This window comes from Telopea speciosissima, chromosome 4 (genome assembly GCF_018873765.1).
Source record: "Telopea speciosissima isolate NSW1024214 ecotype Mountain lineage chromosome 4, Tspe_v1, whole genome shotgun sequence".
In the NCBI taxonomy this organism is placed as follows: domain Eukaryota; kingdom Viridiplantae; phylum Streptophyta; class Magnoliopsida; order Proteales; family Proteaceae; genus Telopea; species Telopea speciosissima.
This window is the reverse complement of record NC_057919.1, coordinates 23,475,615-23,493,198: the sequence shown is the minus strand read 5'-3', so window position 1 is coordinate 23,493,198 and position 17,584 is coordinate 23,475,615. Positions and strand designations below refer to the sequence as shown.

General features: G+C 41.2%; 1 protein-coding gene across 2 annotated transcripts in view; it reads left to right on the top strand.

The window, feature by feature from the left end:
• LOC122657604 (ABC transporter D family member 1-like) overlaps positions 1–17,584 on the top strand; it is a 94,442-nt gene that overhangs the window by 42,615 nt on the left and 34,243 nt on the right. For both annotated transcript variants that reach the window (XM_043852357.1, XM_043852358.1), the window contains 7 exons: positions 13,730–13,968; positions 14,059–14,363; positions 14,457–14,568; positions 14,674–14,832; positions 14,981–15,080; positions 15,158–15,266; positions 15,410–15,500. In XM_043852357.1, the coding sequence (XP_043708292.1) occupies positions 13,730–13,968; positions 14,059–14,363; positions 14,457–14,568; positions 14,674–14,832; positions 14,981–15,080; positions 15,158–15,266; positions 15,410–15,500 (1,115 nt within the window). The remainder of the gene's footprint in view (positions 1–13,729; positions 13,969–14,058; positions 14,364–14,456; positions 14,569–14,673; positions 14,833–14,980; positions 15,081–15,157; positions 15,267–15,409; positions 15,501–17,584) is intronic.

The window sequence follows — 17,584 nt, the reverse complement described above, 5'->3', positions numbered from 1 at the left end:
CTAAAAGTCTTCAACTATAATCATTTGGAAAATATTTAAAATTAGTAATGACTCATTACTATTTAGTATTGAATTGAGTAATTCCAAATGAATTATAACTTATAAGACTCACCTCATTGTTGCATATCGCCTGTAATTTACTATTCGGCTCCAACTTGGCAACTACTTCTTTGACTGCGTCAATAAGACTATTATGCAACCCAAGTCTATGACTGTATTGGTACTTGGGGTTCAAATAATATGCTGAAATTGACATTACATATTGACTAGTTAGTAATATATCCTTTAAATTAACTTTAAAAGATGTAATTGCATAAAAAACAAAGAGTGTGCACTCACCAGCCTTATGCAGTGGATGCATAAGTTGATTTTCCCAGCGCTCCTTGATAATTTTGAGAAAGTGTTTGCTACCTCGTGGATTTGCATTGTAAACACCATCTATGGCAGCATATAGATGTGGCATGGTTGGTCCCTTGAGAGCAGAATCAACTATATGCAAAACCTTGACCACTGGGTCCAGAAGTTGTACCACTTTATGCAACTTAAACCAAAAGTCATCTGATGAAATTGTAGCTTGTGCTTCCCTACCACCATGGGTATTGGACCCATTCCAGTTGAACTAGTCTTCAGAAGCAAACATTGATCTCAGTCCAGACTTCTTGATCTCTATACTCTTGAGTGTAATGTTGTTGGTGGCTAATCTAGTTATGCCTGGTCTCACTAAGTCACCCCACAGTTCTCCCTCAAGAGGTTTAGTGCAAACCCATGGTTATAGATAAAGTTGGTCATTTGCTTTGCCTTTTCTACAACATGTTGTACCAATTTGATCTTTCCCATGTCCTTCAACATGAGGTCTATACAATGGGCAGCACATGGAGTCCAAAACAACCGGTACTTACTGTTTTGCATCAACCTCTCACCGGCACTCTTGTAGTTGCTTCCGTTGTCCGTTACAATTTGGACAACGTTCCCTACTCCTACATCTTCTACCACTTCCTTCAGCAATTTGTAGATATACTTTGCATCCTTTTTCTCCTTGGATGCATCAACAGACTTCAGAAAGACTGTCCTCCCATCACAATACACCATAAAGTTGATGATGGACTTTCTTGTAGGACCAGTCCAACCATCACACATTATGGTCACCCCATAATTCTCCCACAGCCCCCTCATTTCATTGATGTAGTCTTCAAGCTCTCTTCTCTTGGGGCAAATACACATTCATAATCTCATATGGGGTGGGCCCCTTATACCTGGGCCAGCCTCGCAATGGAATCTATCATAGTCTGATAAAAGGGGCCTTGTGCTGTGTTTGCTGGGATGGTATGGTATAACATCCACTTAGCTATAGATTCCTTCACCATCCCCTTTAGATTTTTCCATGCTCCCTTGATTTTTGGTTGTTTGTTGCCTTTCTTTCTATAAACACCAGGTGCTTGGTGAAGTGCTGGGTCATCTTGTGGTGGTGGAGGCGGAGAGGGAGTTGCAATGATATTGTCAGAGGATTTGATAGGAAAAATCATGCCCTTGCTATTCTCCTCAAGATTGACATTCACAAGACATTTGATTCCTTGAGATGGGATTTTATTGCTCAAATTATGACTAAGATGGGATTTCCTTTGGTTTTTGTCAACTGGATTAGCTCTTGCATCTCTTCTCCAAAGTTCTCAGTTTTGGTCAATAGTTGTCCAACAGGATATTTTGGAGCTACTGTGGGGATTCGTCAAGGCTGCCCTCTATCCCCTTATTTGTTCACTTTGGCAATGGAAGTCCTCTCTAGAAAAATCCAAATTAGCACTGATCAGCTGCACATCTCTCCTCTACCCAAGTGTAAAGCTATCAAGCTTACTCACTTGGCTTTTGCTGATGACTTGATGATCTTCTTAAAGGCATCGATTGCCTCGCTTGAAGCTATTATGTCCTGTCTCCAGCACTTCCATGAGCTTTCAGGCCTCCGCATCAACCCCTCTAAATCTTTGCTTTTCTTTGCTGGGGTTTTAGAGTTGGACAAAATTGCCTTCCTTGACAAGTCTCGCTTTCTTGAGGGACAGCTGCCTGTCAAGTACTTGGGTCTCCCTTTGATTCCTGCAAGGCTCTCTGCTCACCATTGCACCCCAATGTTGGACCTCATTCGGAAAAGACTTCAACTGTGGAAAGGCAAGCTCCTCTCCTATGCAGGTAGGTTGGTTCTTATCAAATCAGTCTTGGAGGCATCTTACATCTACTAGTCTGGCATTTATGGTTTGCCTCAATCAACTATCAGGTCCCTTAAATCCCTTTTAGCCTCTTTCCTTTGGAAGGGCAATGAATCCTCTAGATTCCTCCATCCCCTTAGCTGGGCTGTAGTGTGTCTCCCCAAGAAGGAAGGTCGTTTAGGCATCAGAAGAATCAAAGATGTGAACTCTACTGGTATCATCAAGCTTATCTGGAAGATTGTCTCTAAGAAGAAAAGCATCTGGGTTGATTGGATATATTCAGGTCTTCTCCGGCATGACTCTATTTGGACTGCCTCAATCTTATCTGACACCTTTTGGGTTTGGTGCAAAATTCTTGCTAGCTGTCACCTAGTTCTTCAGGCTATTCGAACTCAGATTGGTGATGGCCTCTCCTCCTACCTTTGGTTGGACCACTAGCATCCAAAGGGGATTTTGCTTCACTTGGTCACCCCGAGGGCTATTTATGCTTCTGGCCTCCATAGGCTCTCCTTGGTTGATGATATCCTGGATCACACTGGTTGGGCCCCTCCTTACTCCTCTTCTTTGAACCTTCTTTGGAATGATCTCCCCTCCATTCCTAGAAGGCTTGTGGCTAAAGGCGATTATGTTACTTGGTCGTCTTTCAACTGTAGCTCCTTCTCCTCCAAAGCAGCTTGGAATTTCATTCGATCAAATGGCTCTGTGGTTCCTTGGTGGAAGCTTCTTTGGTTCAAGCATCACATTCCTCGACACTGCTTCACAGTTTGGAGAGTCTTCACCAATTGCCTCTCAACTCAGGCCTTCCTTCGCAGCCGTTAGATCTCTATCCCTCCTACTTGCTGCCTCTGTTGGAATAATGTTGAAGATCTGAATCACCTATTCTTTTACTGCCCTACGTCAGCTGCCATTTGAAAGGGCATTCTGAACAAATGCTGGCCTGCCCAAAGAAGAATTTTGCCTTTCTCTAGAGAGTGGATCTGGATTGATATGACCTATGCTGGTTCCTCTATTTGTGACTCTGTTGGGAAGATGGCTTTTTGTGCAGCCCTTAATCATATTTGGATGGAGCGCAATATCAGGAAATGGACCTCCAATTCTCGATCTTACTGGATGATTTAGGATTCCATTTCTTTTGAAATTAAAGCAAAGTTATCGCTTGCTCCCTCCTTTTGTTCAGACTCCCCAAGGAACAGGCTCATTGTTGATTCCTGGGGTCTCTCTAATGTCTCTTTTGTTGCTCCAGCCCTTTAGCCTGTGCTTTGGCTGGCTGTTTTTTAATTTCTCTCTTTCATTTCCCCTTTGGGGCTCTTTGTAATTCTTTCCTCCTTTGGTAATGAAATTTTTTATTCAGCCAAAAAAAAACACGGGAAAATAGCAAAGGCTAGTGGGGAAGCTTAGCTATCTTTCTATGACACGCCCAGATATCTCTTATGCAGTGGGAGTGGTGAGCCAATTCATGTATGCCCCCAAGAGTGGCCACTTGGATGCTATGTATCGCATTCTTAAGTATTTGAAGTCTTCTCCAGGGAAAGGACTGTTGTATGCAAGGCACAATCACTTGAGAGTGGAAGGTTTCATTGATGCCGATTAGGCTGGATCCATTACAGACAGGAGATCTACCTCCGGCTATCGTACCTTTGTGGGAGGTAATTTGGTTACTTGGAGAAGCAAAAAACAGCATGTTGTAGCCAGATCCAGTGCAGAGGCAAAGTTTAGAGCTATGACTCATGGAGTGTGTGAACTTATATGGTTGAAAAAACTTGTTCAGGAACTGGGATTTGACATTGAAGGCCCTATGAGACTCTACTGTGATAACAAGGCTGCCATCAGTATTGCCCACAATGCAGTGCAACATGACAGGACCAAACACATTGAAGTAGATCAACACTTTATCAAGGAAAAGATAGACTCTGGCTGCATTTGTACTCCTTTTGTGAAGACTGGTGATCAACTGGCGGATATCTTCACCAAGGCTCTTTCCTCTATTTAGTTTGGTACTCTCCTATGCAACCTAGGAATGCATGACATTTATTCTCCAGCTTGAGGGGGAGTGTTAGAGTTGTTAGAAGTTATGTGATAAGGGTAGTTTGGGAACTAGCCTTTAATCTAGTTGTCCTATTGTGTATTTTTTCCTTTTTTACCTTTTCTTATCTTTTACCTCCCTAGGTAGGTGTATGCAATATTCTTATCTTTATTAGTGAAGTAATATAGGTGTCGAGAAATCTCTCTCACAACACACATTACAACCGAAATATCCTCCTTCTCTTCCTCTTGTCTCCTTCTCTTTCTCTCTTCTTCTTCTCTTAGTTGCTTATCTAATCTAATATCCAACTCTCTCTCCCCCTATTGCTGCACCACCAAGGGCCTACGGCCTCTTCTGCGGCAACGCCAAGGGCCTTCGCCCCCTGTTACTGTTGATTCAATGACTGCCACCCTATTTTTTCCTTCTGCCGGGTATTTCTTGCCATCCTCTTGGTCTTCTAATGCTGTGACTTTGCTCATTTGCCTGCCGCTCATCTCGTGTATGCTGCGGTAGCCTCCACACTGCTCATTTCTTTTTTGTCAAAGTTCCATATCAGCCTCTTTGTTTTGATTTCATCCCATGGCGGACGAAAGTGATGTTAATGACTCCGCGGAAGAAATTTGCTGAAACCGGGTCCAACCAAGTTGAATGGGACTAACTATCTCACATGGTCATGAGCATGCCTTTTGACTATCTATGGAAATCGCCTTTCGGGGTATTAGACTGGAGACACCACTATGCCCTCTAGTGGTGTTGCGAAAACCACTTGGCTTGCTAATGATGCCTTGGTGATGTCCTTCCTCCTAAACTCCATGGAGCCCCAATTTAGCGCTAGCTTTGTTCTACTCAACACTGCATAGGAACTATTGGAAGCTGTCCAACAAACTTATGCTTAGACCAGCAAACTACGCTTATGAGCTTCGCCATCAGGTTCGGGAAACCACTCAGAAGGATATGTCCCTTACCTCTTATTATGCTGCCCTGACCGTACTTTGGCGACAATTAGTTTTTTTATCATCCTATTCCCATGGTGTGTTGTCGACATTGCTACCTTTCTGAAGGAACATGAGATGGAGAGAGTTTATGATTTTCTCACAGACTTAAACCCGAAATATGACCAGAATAGAGTGCAAATTCTGGGACGGGACAAGTTTTCCACCCTTATGGAAGCATAAAATATTCTGCAACTTGAGGACTGCCGTCATTCTGTAATGCTGCCCCCTACTATGCCTCCTCACTCTGCCCTCGTATCTACACCTGCCTCTGGGGAATCTGCTGCTCTTAAGGCCTCCACTGGTACTCAAGAACCAGTTAAATGTGATTATTGTGGCAAGCCTTGACATACTCGAGAAACATGTTGGAAGTTCCACAGTCGCCCCAAAGGAGGGGGATGTGGTGGGAAACAGGGTTCTACTCTACATTAGGCGAATTTTACTGAATCCTCTAAAGTTCCTTCCACTGGACTGCCTACACCTGCATCTGACTCTACAACTCCCTTCTCTTTGGATCAACTATTGGTACTTCAGTGCATGATGTCTCACCTGGGGACACCTCTTGCACTTCCCCTGCCCTTACTTCCAATCTTGCTCAGTCAGATATTTTTTATGTTTCCTCCTAGTTCCTCTTGGCTTCTTGACTCTGGAACCCCAGACCTCATGACTGGTTCTTCTGACAAAATTTCCTCTTATCATCCCACATCAGGAAAGGACAAAGTTCGTGTGCCTGATGGATCTTTATCCTCTATATCTGGTAAAGCTTCCATTCAGTGTTCCCCCAATATTCCCTTAAAATTTGTTTTGCATGTTCACTACATTTCTAAATTGCTATGTCTCAATTATTCCATCCATTGCATTTTTCAGGATCTGGTGATAGGGGGCAATGATTGGATATGGTATGGTGCGCGACGGGCTATACTACTTGGCAAGGGTCTTCCTTAGTCGACGCTCCCTCTCTCTTCTCATACCCTTCGTGATGAAAGTTCTCTCCAATAGGTTCATCGTTGGCACTAGCTTCTTGGTCATCCCTCTTTTTGCACTTTACGGTTAATGTTTCCTTCTTTAATAAAGGATTGTAGTTCTAATATTTTTCATTGTGATGTTTGTGAATTGGCCAAACACACTAGAATCCCTTATTCCCCAAGTTTTAATAAAAGTGATGTTCCTTTTTCTATCATTCACTTTGATGTTTGGGGTCCATCTCGTATTGTTTCTAGGGATTGCTATCGTTGGTTTGTTTCTTATTGATAATTGTACCTGGCTTACTTACTTCGGGGTTTTCTCATTTGTAGTAAGTAGAAATCCTTTTACATGTTTTAAATCCTTTCACACTATGATTTGGACCTAGTTTAATGCCCAAGTCCGAGTCCTTCGCAGTGATAATGGTACCGAGAGTGTGGACCATTTTTTTGGCCACTATCTCGATGAACTAGGCATTCTTTATCAAACATCATGTGTTTGCACTCCGGAACAAAATGGTATTCCTGAACGGAAGAACCGTCATCTTCTTGAGGTCACTCGTTCTCTCCTTTTTACTATGAACGTTCCAAACTATTATTGAGCTGATGCTGTTCTCACAGCTGCTTTTCTCGTCAACCGGTTTCCCTCCTGTATCCTAGCCTTCAAAACTCCTGCTAGTCTTCTACGTGACCTTCTCTTATGTTCCTCCTCGGGTCTTTGGGTGTGTTTGCTTTGCCCACAACTCAACCCATACTCGCTCCAAGCATTATCCCAGGGCCTTAAAATGTATTTTCCTTGGGTACTCAGGCTCTTAAAAGGCTACAAATGCTATCACCCTCCCTCTTGTCATCTCTTTGTTACCATGGATATCACCTTCCATAAAACTAAGCCTTACTATCAATCACCTCTTTAGGGGGAGCGTCTCGACATACTATCTGAGGTTCCTCGGGACCCGTTATTGACACTGTATGCATTGAGGGGGAGAGATATCTTGAACCTTCAAATGATACCAATGTTACTGGTGTTACTCAGTTAAAGGGTCCTATCACATATTCCAGGCGAAAAAAGCAACAAGGGAAAGAGCCCATAATTGACAACCTACCATGTTCAATGGCGCCTTCTAATCCTGATCTGTCTTAGACACCTCCCTCACCTCAATCAGGTAACTCCTCTACACCCTCTGACCTTGATGTTCCTATTGCCATTTGGAAAGGTGTAAGAGCATGTACTCAATACCCCATTTCTAACTTTGTTTCCTATGAGTCCTTGTCCCCTCCCAATTGGGCCTTTGTTTCCTCCATATCCTTTGTTTCTACCCCACAGGGATGGAAAGATGCTATGGCTGATCCCAAGCGGAAGGCTGCTATGTTAGAAGCGATGCAAGCCCTTGAGAACAAAGGTACATGGGAATTTGTTCCGTGTCCTCATGAAAAAAGGTTGGTAGGGTGCAAGTGGGTGTACACTGTAAAGCACAAAGCTGATGGAACTGTTGAACGATATAAATCAAGATTGGTTGCTAACGGGTTCACACAGACATATGACATTGACTATCAGTACACGTTTGCCCCTATGGCAAAAATGAATTCTGTTTGAGCTTTATTGTCTTGTGCTCCAAATTTGGGTTGGAACCTCCAACAATTAGATGTCAAGAACGTGTTCTTGAATGGGGATTTGGAAGAGGAAGTCTATATGGACATACCTCTGGGGTTTGAATCTACCTCTACAGCAAGAAAGATGCGTAGACTAAAAAAGGCTCTCTATGGCCTAAAACAATCCCCCCGAGCTTGGTTTGGGCAATTCTTAAAAGCTATGTTAAAGTTTGGATACAAGCAAAGCCAAGCAGATCATACTTTGTTCGTCAAGCATGAAAATGGCAAGGTTACAACCCTCGTTGTATATGTTGATGACATTGTTGTGACTGGTAGTGCTGAGGATGAGATCACCAACATTAAACCCAACTGGCACAGGAATTTAAGATTAAAGATTTAGGACCGCTTCAATACTTTCTGGGAATTGAGGTTGCCCGTTCCGACAAAGGCATCTTTATCTCTTAGAGGAAATACGTCCTAGATCTTCTTAGTGAAACTGGGATGTTGGGATGCAAACCAGCAGAGTCTCCCATTGAAGTCAACCACCATCTAAGCAGCAGCGGAGGTGATTCAGTTGATAAGGAGAGTTATCAAAGACTGGTGAGCAGATTGATCTACCTTTCCCATACTCGGTCAGACATAGCCTATGCAGTTGGAATTGTTAGCCGGTTCTTGCATGATCCTCGTACCATGCATCATGAGGCTGCACACCAGATTTTGAGATACCTGAAATCAGCATATGGTAAATGCCTCTTATTCTCCAAAAACAACAATCTTCAGTTGGAAGCTTTTACAGATGCTGATTGGGCTGGCTCCATTGATGATTGACGCTCTACTTCCGGGTATTTCACCTTTCTTAGAGGCAATTTGGTTTCCTGGAGAAGCAAGAACCAGTCAGTTGTATCCAAGTCCAGTGCAGAAGCTGAATACCGAGCCATGGCACGGAGAATTTGTGAACTACTTTGGTTAAAGATCCTTCTCAAAGATCTGGTTGTTACTTTTCAAGACCCTATGAGGCTCTACTGTGACAACAAGGCAGCAATCAGCATCGCCCATAATCCAATTCAACATGACCGCACTAAATGAATTGAGCTGGATCACCATTTCATTAAGGAAAAGCTTAAAGAAGATATGCATACCTTTTGTCACCACTAAAAATCAATTGGCTGATATTTTCACCAAGGGTTTAGCATCTAAGTCATTTCATCCTATTGTATTCAAGTTGGGCATGCCAGACATGTATGCGTCAACTTGAGGGGGAGTGCTGAAGGATGATCCAGTAACCCGTATCTAGACCCAGATACTCTAGAGTGTCTAGGTTCATTTTGCACATGTTGCACATGCTGATTTATTATCTTCCATATTTGTAATAATGTTTGATTATAAATAAAGCGGTGGCCTCTGTTTTCTTGACAATCCAAATATTCTAGTCCCACTCTAATATTCAACTTTATTCTACATACAATCCTAATAGAATTCTTAATGTTCTTTTGGCCCCCTTATGGCCTAAATGTTCTAAAAGGTATTTGTTTCAAACAAGAGATGATGACCCTAGAAGACCGTGAATATAGATATTCTTAGGCTAACCTTCATTCTCAATTAATTCATTTTGGGGTAAAAAGGATTGAAGGATCTAAAAAAGGTACGGGCAGCCTATATTGACCAAGTAGTAGTAGTGGGGATAGACATGCATAGGTTTGACCTGATCTCCTGTATGGCCTTGTATAGAGCTATTTGAAGGGCATCGATTAGGTGGGTATGGATGTGTTACGTCGCTGTTGTTCCACTATTTTGCTAACTTTTTTCGTTACTTGGATCCATGTTAGGATTTTACCAACCCCATTTAGTTGGGATAAGGCGGAGTTGTAGTTGTTGTTGTTGGGGGTAAAAAGAATGTCTTACAGTAAAAGCTAGTGGGAGCCATCTGTTGGGAGCAAAGAAAAAAAAGGGAGGGTTATGATACGGGTCACCAAGTAACTACTCCATTTATGCACCTTTCTGATATACCCAAGACTTGTTCTGTTCTATGTTTTATGTCTTTTTTTTTTTTCTTTTTGCAATGGTGGGGTATAATTGTTAAATAACGAAGCTATAATTTATTCCATCCAAAATCCTATCAAAAGCATCCAAAACTCAAAATGAGAGGCATTTTAGACTTTTATACAGCAGAATCACGTGGGCCGTAATTGAAACAGCCTGCAATAACTGAATCGGGAATTTGGGTGTTGCTATTTTGAAACACCGAGATGAGATGATAGGCAAAATAGGAGGAATGCATTGTCTCACCGAGATCTCGATGGTCTCGGTCATCTCGGTGCGAAACCTTGGTATGTAAACAATTATTTATGCCAGAAACCAGGACAGTCATTTATTTATGCCTAATATCATTTAAGTTTCATGTACTTAAGATATTATTCATAACTAAGCAAATACCCCCCTATTTGAATCCAATAAAAATAATTAAAAAATCAAATTTCATAAGGATGAAAAGTCAACCCCCCAGTTCAAAAACAAAAACTGGATTTTCGGCTGTAGGTGCAGTTTTCAACTTTTAAATGTTGGGGTTTTTCTCAAATCTATAAATTCCATAAATTTTAATATGATAAAACATTGCTAAAAACCCAAAGTGCGGTAAAATATTCATTTGTTTTGATGTCTAAAAAAATATTTTCATCCAGAGCGATTTTGATAGCATTCACTCACACCAAATAAGGTTTGACTGAAACATAACTCCTTCGATATAAATCAGATTTAAGCAATCTTAGATTTATTTGAAAGCTTTGTTGGAAAGCATTTACTTAAATGATATTAGGCATAAATAAGTGTTTGTCCTGGTTTCTGGCATAAATAAGTGTCTGTCCTGGTTTCCCACTAAGTCAAACTCCTATTTGGACTTTGATTTTGGAAAATCTGTTTAAATAGCCCAAAATAGGTTGAATACCAAGTTGCATGACCAAACTAGGTCAAAAACCTACCGAAACCATCAAATGAGTTCAAAAAAAAAAAAATGCGCCAACTCGACGAGATCTCGGCTCAACTTGGTTTTTTAGCTGCCCAAGTTGGGGTCTGAAACCGAGTTCTTGAACCATGAGTGGAATTTCTAGTTTTGTCCTCGGTGAGAGTTTCATCATCCGTGCTGGCGGTCATGTGTAACTCCACAGAATGACCCACATGGTTGCCCCATATATTCCCCCCTCCCCGCCAAAAAAGAAGCTAATAGGAGGCAGGGTTTTTGGATGAAGATAACAATGACTGTGAGACTGAGTTTCTCATGAATGGTCTGTCTCCTTCTAAAGGGCAAGAATTTTAGATGAAAGCTGTGCTTAATCTCCCTTCAGCTTTTATTGTCATGATTCAAAAGGTCCAACCACCTAAGCCTGGACCTGGATTCAGAATGAGGTTTACAGATTTCTTAATGCAGCTAGCTATCCTTAATCCAATTAAGGATTTTTAGGTGCCAATAGCTGCTGAACAGGCCCAGTACATGGTAGGAAGCAGATGATTAAAGGACTGGTCCAAGTCTTTGAGAAACTAGAGGGAAAGTGATGAATATATGAATAAACATATATAAGACAAACAATTTGAGCTTATATGAAGGAATTGATATCAGACTCTGGTTTCTAACTACTACTTGAAGAAGAAGGTGGCCTGATTGGATCTGCAACTTGTAGCGTGTGATAGATAGAAGAAAGAGAAAAGAATAGAAGATACAAATAGAATGAAAGAGAGAAGAACGGTGGGATAGGGGAGAGATATCACAGGAGAGAGAATTGGGAGAGAAGGGATTAGCTATGACAAGAGAAAAGATGGGGAAGGGAGGGCAGATCGATAGGAGAGATAAGGGAAGGGGAAGCACACTGCACACACAATTTCACAAAATAAAATTATATCAAACTCCAGCAATCGACTATGGGGTTACATCAAATGTATAAAGACCTTAATAGTAACAAGAACACTAGAACTAGGACTCTTGACTAATTACTAATCAAACTTGACTTCCTAGACTTACAAGTAACTCACAGATCCCTTGCTTGGGGTCCCTGACAGAACCTAAAAACTACCAAGAGCTAATATAATTCAAAATAAGGTAATTACGATACTGCTTTCCATATTTAAAGAAAATATAAGTTAACTAAACCCATCTAGATATACCAGTGACAGCCAGCTTTTGGGCCCTTATATGGGCCTAAGATTGAACATTATTCTTGGTTTCTTGGACTGGATCTTGGACCATCTTGGGCTGGATCTTTTTGGCCTTAGGCTTTCAAATAGGGACATGTTTATCCAACCTATTTAAGGCTGCTGCATCATTTCTGCCCTAATGTTGCACTAAGGTTGATCAGAAGCAGATTGCCTGCTTGAAATGAAGATGCTGAATTGTACTGGGCAGAAGCTGCATTATTGAAATGAAGGTGCTGAAATTGTACTGGGCAGAAGCTGCATTAGCAGCTGGTTTTTATTTTATCCCGAATAAATTTTGGGTTGGTGGGTTTTGTTTGTGGCCATGGGAAACTAATCCCAGCTCAAGCCTTTGTTGTACTTTAGTCTCGTTATTCAAGTAACCCATGGTTGAATCGAGGGTCAGAGAGAGGAAATAAAAATAATAGAATTGCTTGTATTAATGAGAGAAAGGCCTCTCTATTTATAATAGAGGGGAAGTTACAAATAATAGAGGCTAGGCGATGTGGGACTAAAACCCACATAGCCGACATAAGCTAATAACAGTTATTAACGTAAAAATAACCCCAAAAGGACCAGAATACCCCCACGGTATTCTGGTGTACATTATTCTAACACTCCCCCTCACGCTGGATTATACAAATATGAAAGAAGGAAGATCCAGCGTGGACTAAAGAAAAAAAACTCTCTACTAAAGAAAAACTCTCTCCATAACAATGCTAACATGGTATCTGGTGTACATTATTCTAACATAGACCCCCTCCCCCCAAAATAAAAGGAAATAGGGTTCTGAAATCCTCTTCCCACAATGTTACATGTGGCACGGAAGCTGAAGTTCAATACCGACCATGTTTATCCTTTTGTGGTTCACATGGATGACGTCTCATAGAGGGTGCTGTACTACATGGGAGGAGATTCATTTAAAAAAATATATATATATATATTCCTGAACTCAAGAGTTCATTTAGGGGAAAAGAGCAATGCATGGTAGGATATTGGTTGACATGGCCTGTAGCACCTAGGCTGCCTACAGAGGTGGCTAATGCAATGGCTGCCCTATCGTGTGGACTGTCTGGACTCTGGAGTTTACATTTTAGCTCTCTAGATGCCCGAAGAATTCTATGAAACAGATCACTTTAGGTAGATTAAAGGATTATTCTATGGACTGAGTTTCCCTCCACCCACGGTGAATGGGAATCCATTCTCCACGGGTGTCGGATGAGTGGGAGAGGCATCACGAAGTTGTTTTGGGAAATACTAAAACCCTATAGGGGTTTGTGAACCCTAGGATGATGGTGAACCATCCTCTTCCGATGGAGGAAAACTTTTCCTATTCTATTGTTGAAAATTTTGTCTTTGCAAGTTGCCTTGGACCTGGAACTTGAAGATAGAAGTACTTTCAGAAGTAGAACAACTTGGTGCACTTAAGAATACCAAATTTTGTTCTTTGTGTGAGTTTTCATCTGAAAATAAGCACTTGATGCCCTTGAGAATTTCTTTTCTTTTCTTTTGAAAATGTGGGTTTGATTGTTTTGTTGCTTTTCCTTAGAGGGATGCTATTGTTCAATAGATGAAATCGGATCACTCTGATCCAATGCTTTTATGTGAACACTTCAATAACAACTTAGTGTTTTTGAAGTTCTATGAACAAGTGTAGGCTTGTACGAAATAATGAAAGTAATTTCTGTATTATTTCCTTCTGTAAACTTGCTTTATCATTCACATTTGTCATGGTCATGGATATGTTTCTGGCAATGCCTGCTTACATTTTTATACTTTCTTCTGAAGGTCCAAATGGTAGTGGAAAAAGTTCTCTTTTCCGTGTTCTAGGAGGGCTTTGGCCACTAGTATCTGGCTACATTTCAAAACCTGGGGTTGGTTCTGATCTCAATAAGGAGATTTTCTATGTTCCACAAAGACCTTATACAGCTGTAGGAACACTTCGGGACCAGTTAATTTATCCTCTTACAGCAGATGAAGAGATTGTACCACTTACACATAGTGGAATCGCTGAGCTGTTGAAAAATGTATACTCTTCTCTCTCTGTAAATTCAGCTTTTCATTGTGTATAGTATCATTAAACCTGCTTCAAATCTGTGTCTTTCTATATTCGTCAGGTTGATCTTGAGTACCTATTGGGTCGTTATCCACCAGAGAGGGAGATAAACTGGGGTGATGAGCTCTCTCTTGGAGAACAACAAAGGCTGGGGATGGCTAGACTCTTCTACCATAAACCTAAGTTTGCTATTCTCGATGAGTGCACCAGTGCCGTGACAACTGATATGGAGGAACGGTTCTGTGCCAAAGTTCGAGCAATAGGAACATCATGTATCACTATATCACATCGTCCTGCCCTTGTTACATTTCATGACATGGTTTTATCCTTGGATGGGGAAGGAGGCTGGACCGTTTATCACAAGAGGTGGTGTCTATGAGTCATTTAAGCTTAGTTCTCTTTATATCTTCTCTATATAACCTTTGAATATCTGAACGTTACCTTCCCTAAAAACTACAGGGAGGATTCTCCACTGCCTATAGAAGCTGGGCTGGAGAAAACAAAGTCATTTGAAACAGACCGCCAAAGTGATGCAATGGCAGTTCAGCGAGCTTTTGCTACCACTAGGGAGGTCTGAAAATTGACATCGTGTTCCCTTTAATAGCTTTTTCTTTTTATTACTATTGGAAGTCCTAGATTATATGTCATGAAATTTTTGGATTCTTTTCTGTACCAGGACACTGCATTCTCAAATTCCAAAGTACAATCATATGTTGTAGAGGTGGTAGCAAGGTCTCCTACTGCAGATCATAAAGAGTCATTGCCTGTTGTTCCGCAATTGCAAACGACTCCAAGGGCCTTACCACTAAGAGTAGCAGCCATGTTTAAAGTACTGGTAAGTAGATTTTAGCTGGAAGACCTTTATGTTATTTATTATGATGAGGATAGGAGACTATTAATTTACTATGATAAAGTTATAATTCAACCACTAGACAATGTCTGTGGACTATGTTTACCTTCAGTTCTTTTTTTGTGCTTTCTAGGTACCCACACTGCTTGATAAACAGGGCACACAGCTGTTTGCTGTAGCTTTACTTGTCATGTCAAGGACATGGATCTCAGATCGTATTGCTTCTTTGAATGGTAAATTAAATGTTCTATAGTTAGTAGGGGAAATTTCAAAGGAATTCTCTGTTATGTAACTACCATTGCTTTTTCAGGGACTAGTGTGAAGTTTGTTTTGGAGCAGGATAAAGCAGCTTTTATTCGTTTGACTGGTGTTAGTGTTCTTCAAAGTGCTGCATCCTCTATTGTAGCGCCTTCTTTGAGGTAATTCTTTTAAGTTCGTTAGATTCTCTTTTATTTGAAAAATTACTTTTGAAGTTTAATGAGGACTTTGCCAGTTAAGCTTGGCTTGCATGTTGTAAAATTAGTAGTAGTTTCCAAATTACACTTTTTTGGTTTTTCTGCAGATACTTGAAAGCAAAACTAGCCCTTGGATGGAGAATTCGTTTAACTCAACATTTGCTCAAAAACTACTTGAGAAAGAACACATTTTACGAGGTAATAAAATGGGTTTAAGTGCCTTTTTTATGAAACTGTGATCTTTTAGAATCAACAGTATGGTGTAGTTGGCAATGACACAAGAGCCATTGTGATAGGGTTTCTAAACCTCTAGCAGAATATCTAATGGAATAATAGTGTTGAACCATGTACACCATATTCTGGTCTTTTGGGTGTTTTATTTATGCTTTATTTTTGTACTTTTGAGCAAGGGTAGAAATGTAATTAGGGCCGTGGCACTGTTCAAGTGAACAGTGTCGTGAATTGTGTTTCCCTTTGTAATCTCTTTCATTATTATAAATAGAGAGATTGACTGATCTCATTGATCATTCAAGCATTCCATTCTAATTTGTTATTTTAACATGGCATCAGAGCTAATTAATCTGATCTAGGTTTCAGAACCCCCCCCCCCCCATCGTTTTTTTCTTCTTCATCTTCTTCTCTCTTTCTCTTGGTCTCTTCTTCTTCTCCTTTTTTCTGGTTTTCAAACCTTATTAAAGGGCAGCACCAAGGAGGTGATCAAATGATCTAGTTGCTGCCTCCATCTTACCTCTACAATCAATGATTTAAAGAAGGTTTTTTGGCGATAGCTGCTGCTTTCCTTTCTTCTGCGATTTTTGGAGACTCCTCCTTGAAGATCAAGTCTCGATCACCTCTGGAGATTGATTGTTCGTATTGGAGATCCATTATGGCAGCCTTGGACAGCATCTATCACAGGTCATCATCAACAATTGAAGCCCCCTGCCCTACATCGATCTCAGCTTTCAGGATTTTATAGAACCCTGACAATTATCGATTTAGGGTTAGGGTTGTCACCTCTTGCTGATTTTTTTAGGGGAGTTCTATCTATAATAGAGGAGCACTCAACCTTGATATCAGCCATATCTCCTGATTTTTTTGAAAAATTCAGGTCTTCTTCTCCTTGGATCGATTTCTCCAAATATCGATCTCCTTTCTCTGGTTCTTCTTTGGTTGGCTGCATCGATCCCTTACTGGTTCTGTGATCAATTCAGTTTCCTTGCTGGTTCTGTTGATCAATTCAGCTTCCTTGCTGGTTCTGTTGATTGGTTGTTTGCAAGCATGTCAGGTTCAAATATTACTACTGCTACTTATTTGACCATTGCTGGTCGAGGACTTACTGGACATATCATTGGTAGCGACACAAAGCCAGACGAAACTGGTCCTCTTCAGGATCGATGGGTTTCCAATGATGCTAAGGTGATGTCCTATTTGCTGAACTCTATGCAACCTGACCTCTCCAGCAACTACTTATTAGATACAACCCATCAAATATGGAGTGCTGCCAAGGAGACTTATGGGCAGGTAGGGAATGATGCTCAGGTGTATGAGATTCGAAAGAAGTTTCATCACACCATACTGAAGGAACTGTCCGTCTCTAAATACTATGCTGCCTTAAAGAGGTTATGGCAGCAATTGGATCGCTACTCAGATTTTTAGCCTTCCACTGCTGCTGCTATTGCTGCCTATCGCAAACACGTGGACAAAATTCGTGTCTATGAGTTCTTGGTAGGTCTGAATGTTGAATATGATCCCATTCGTGTGCATGTGCTGAGCCGATCTCCATTCCCTACGTTAGAGCAGTCCTTTGCTTTGGTTCATACTGAGGAGACTCGTAGGGCTGCTATGTTGCACACTATTACTGTTGATAGATCTGCCTTACAAGCTGGTTCTGGCTCTACTTCCATTACCATTACTGATGGTGGTAATGCTGCCTCCAAGGAGCCTGTAATGTGTGAACACTGCAACAAACCCTATCACAGTAAGGCTACTTTCTGGAAATTACATGGGAAACCTACTAACTTTGAAGTGAAACGTGGTCGTGGGAAGTCCAAGTCCAAGGCTAATCACACTGAAACTACTGTTGCTGCCCCTTCTACAGACATTGGTCTTACTCCGGATGAACTTCTAGCTTTCCATCACATGCTAAAGGCCTCTTCAGCTCCACCTGCTCCGGCATCTACACCTGTTGCCGCTTCTGGTTCTCACTTTGCTTCAGGTATTCAAGTCGGTAGTCATTGTTCATCGGCTGTCTCCAATCCCTGGATTATAGACTCCGGTGCTAC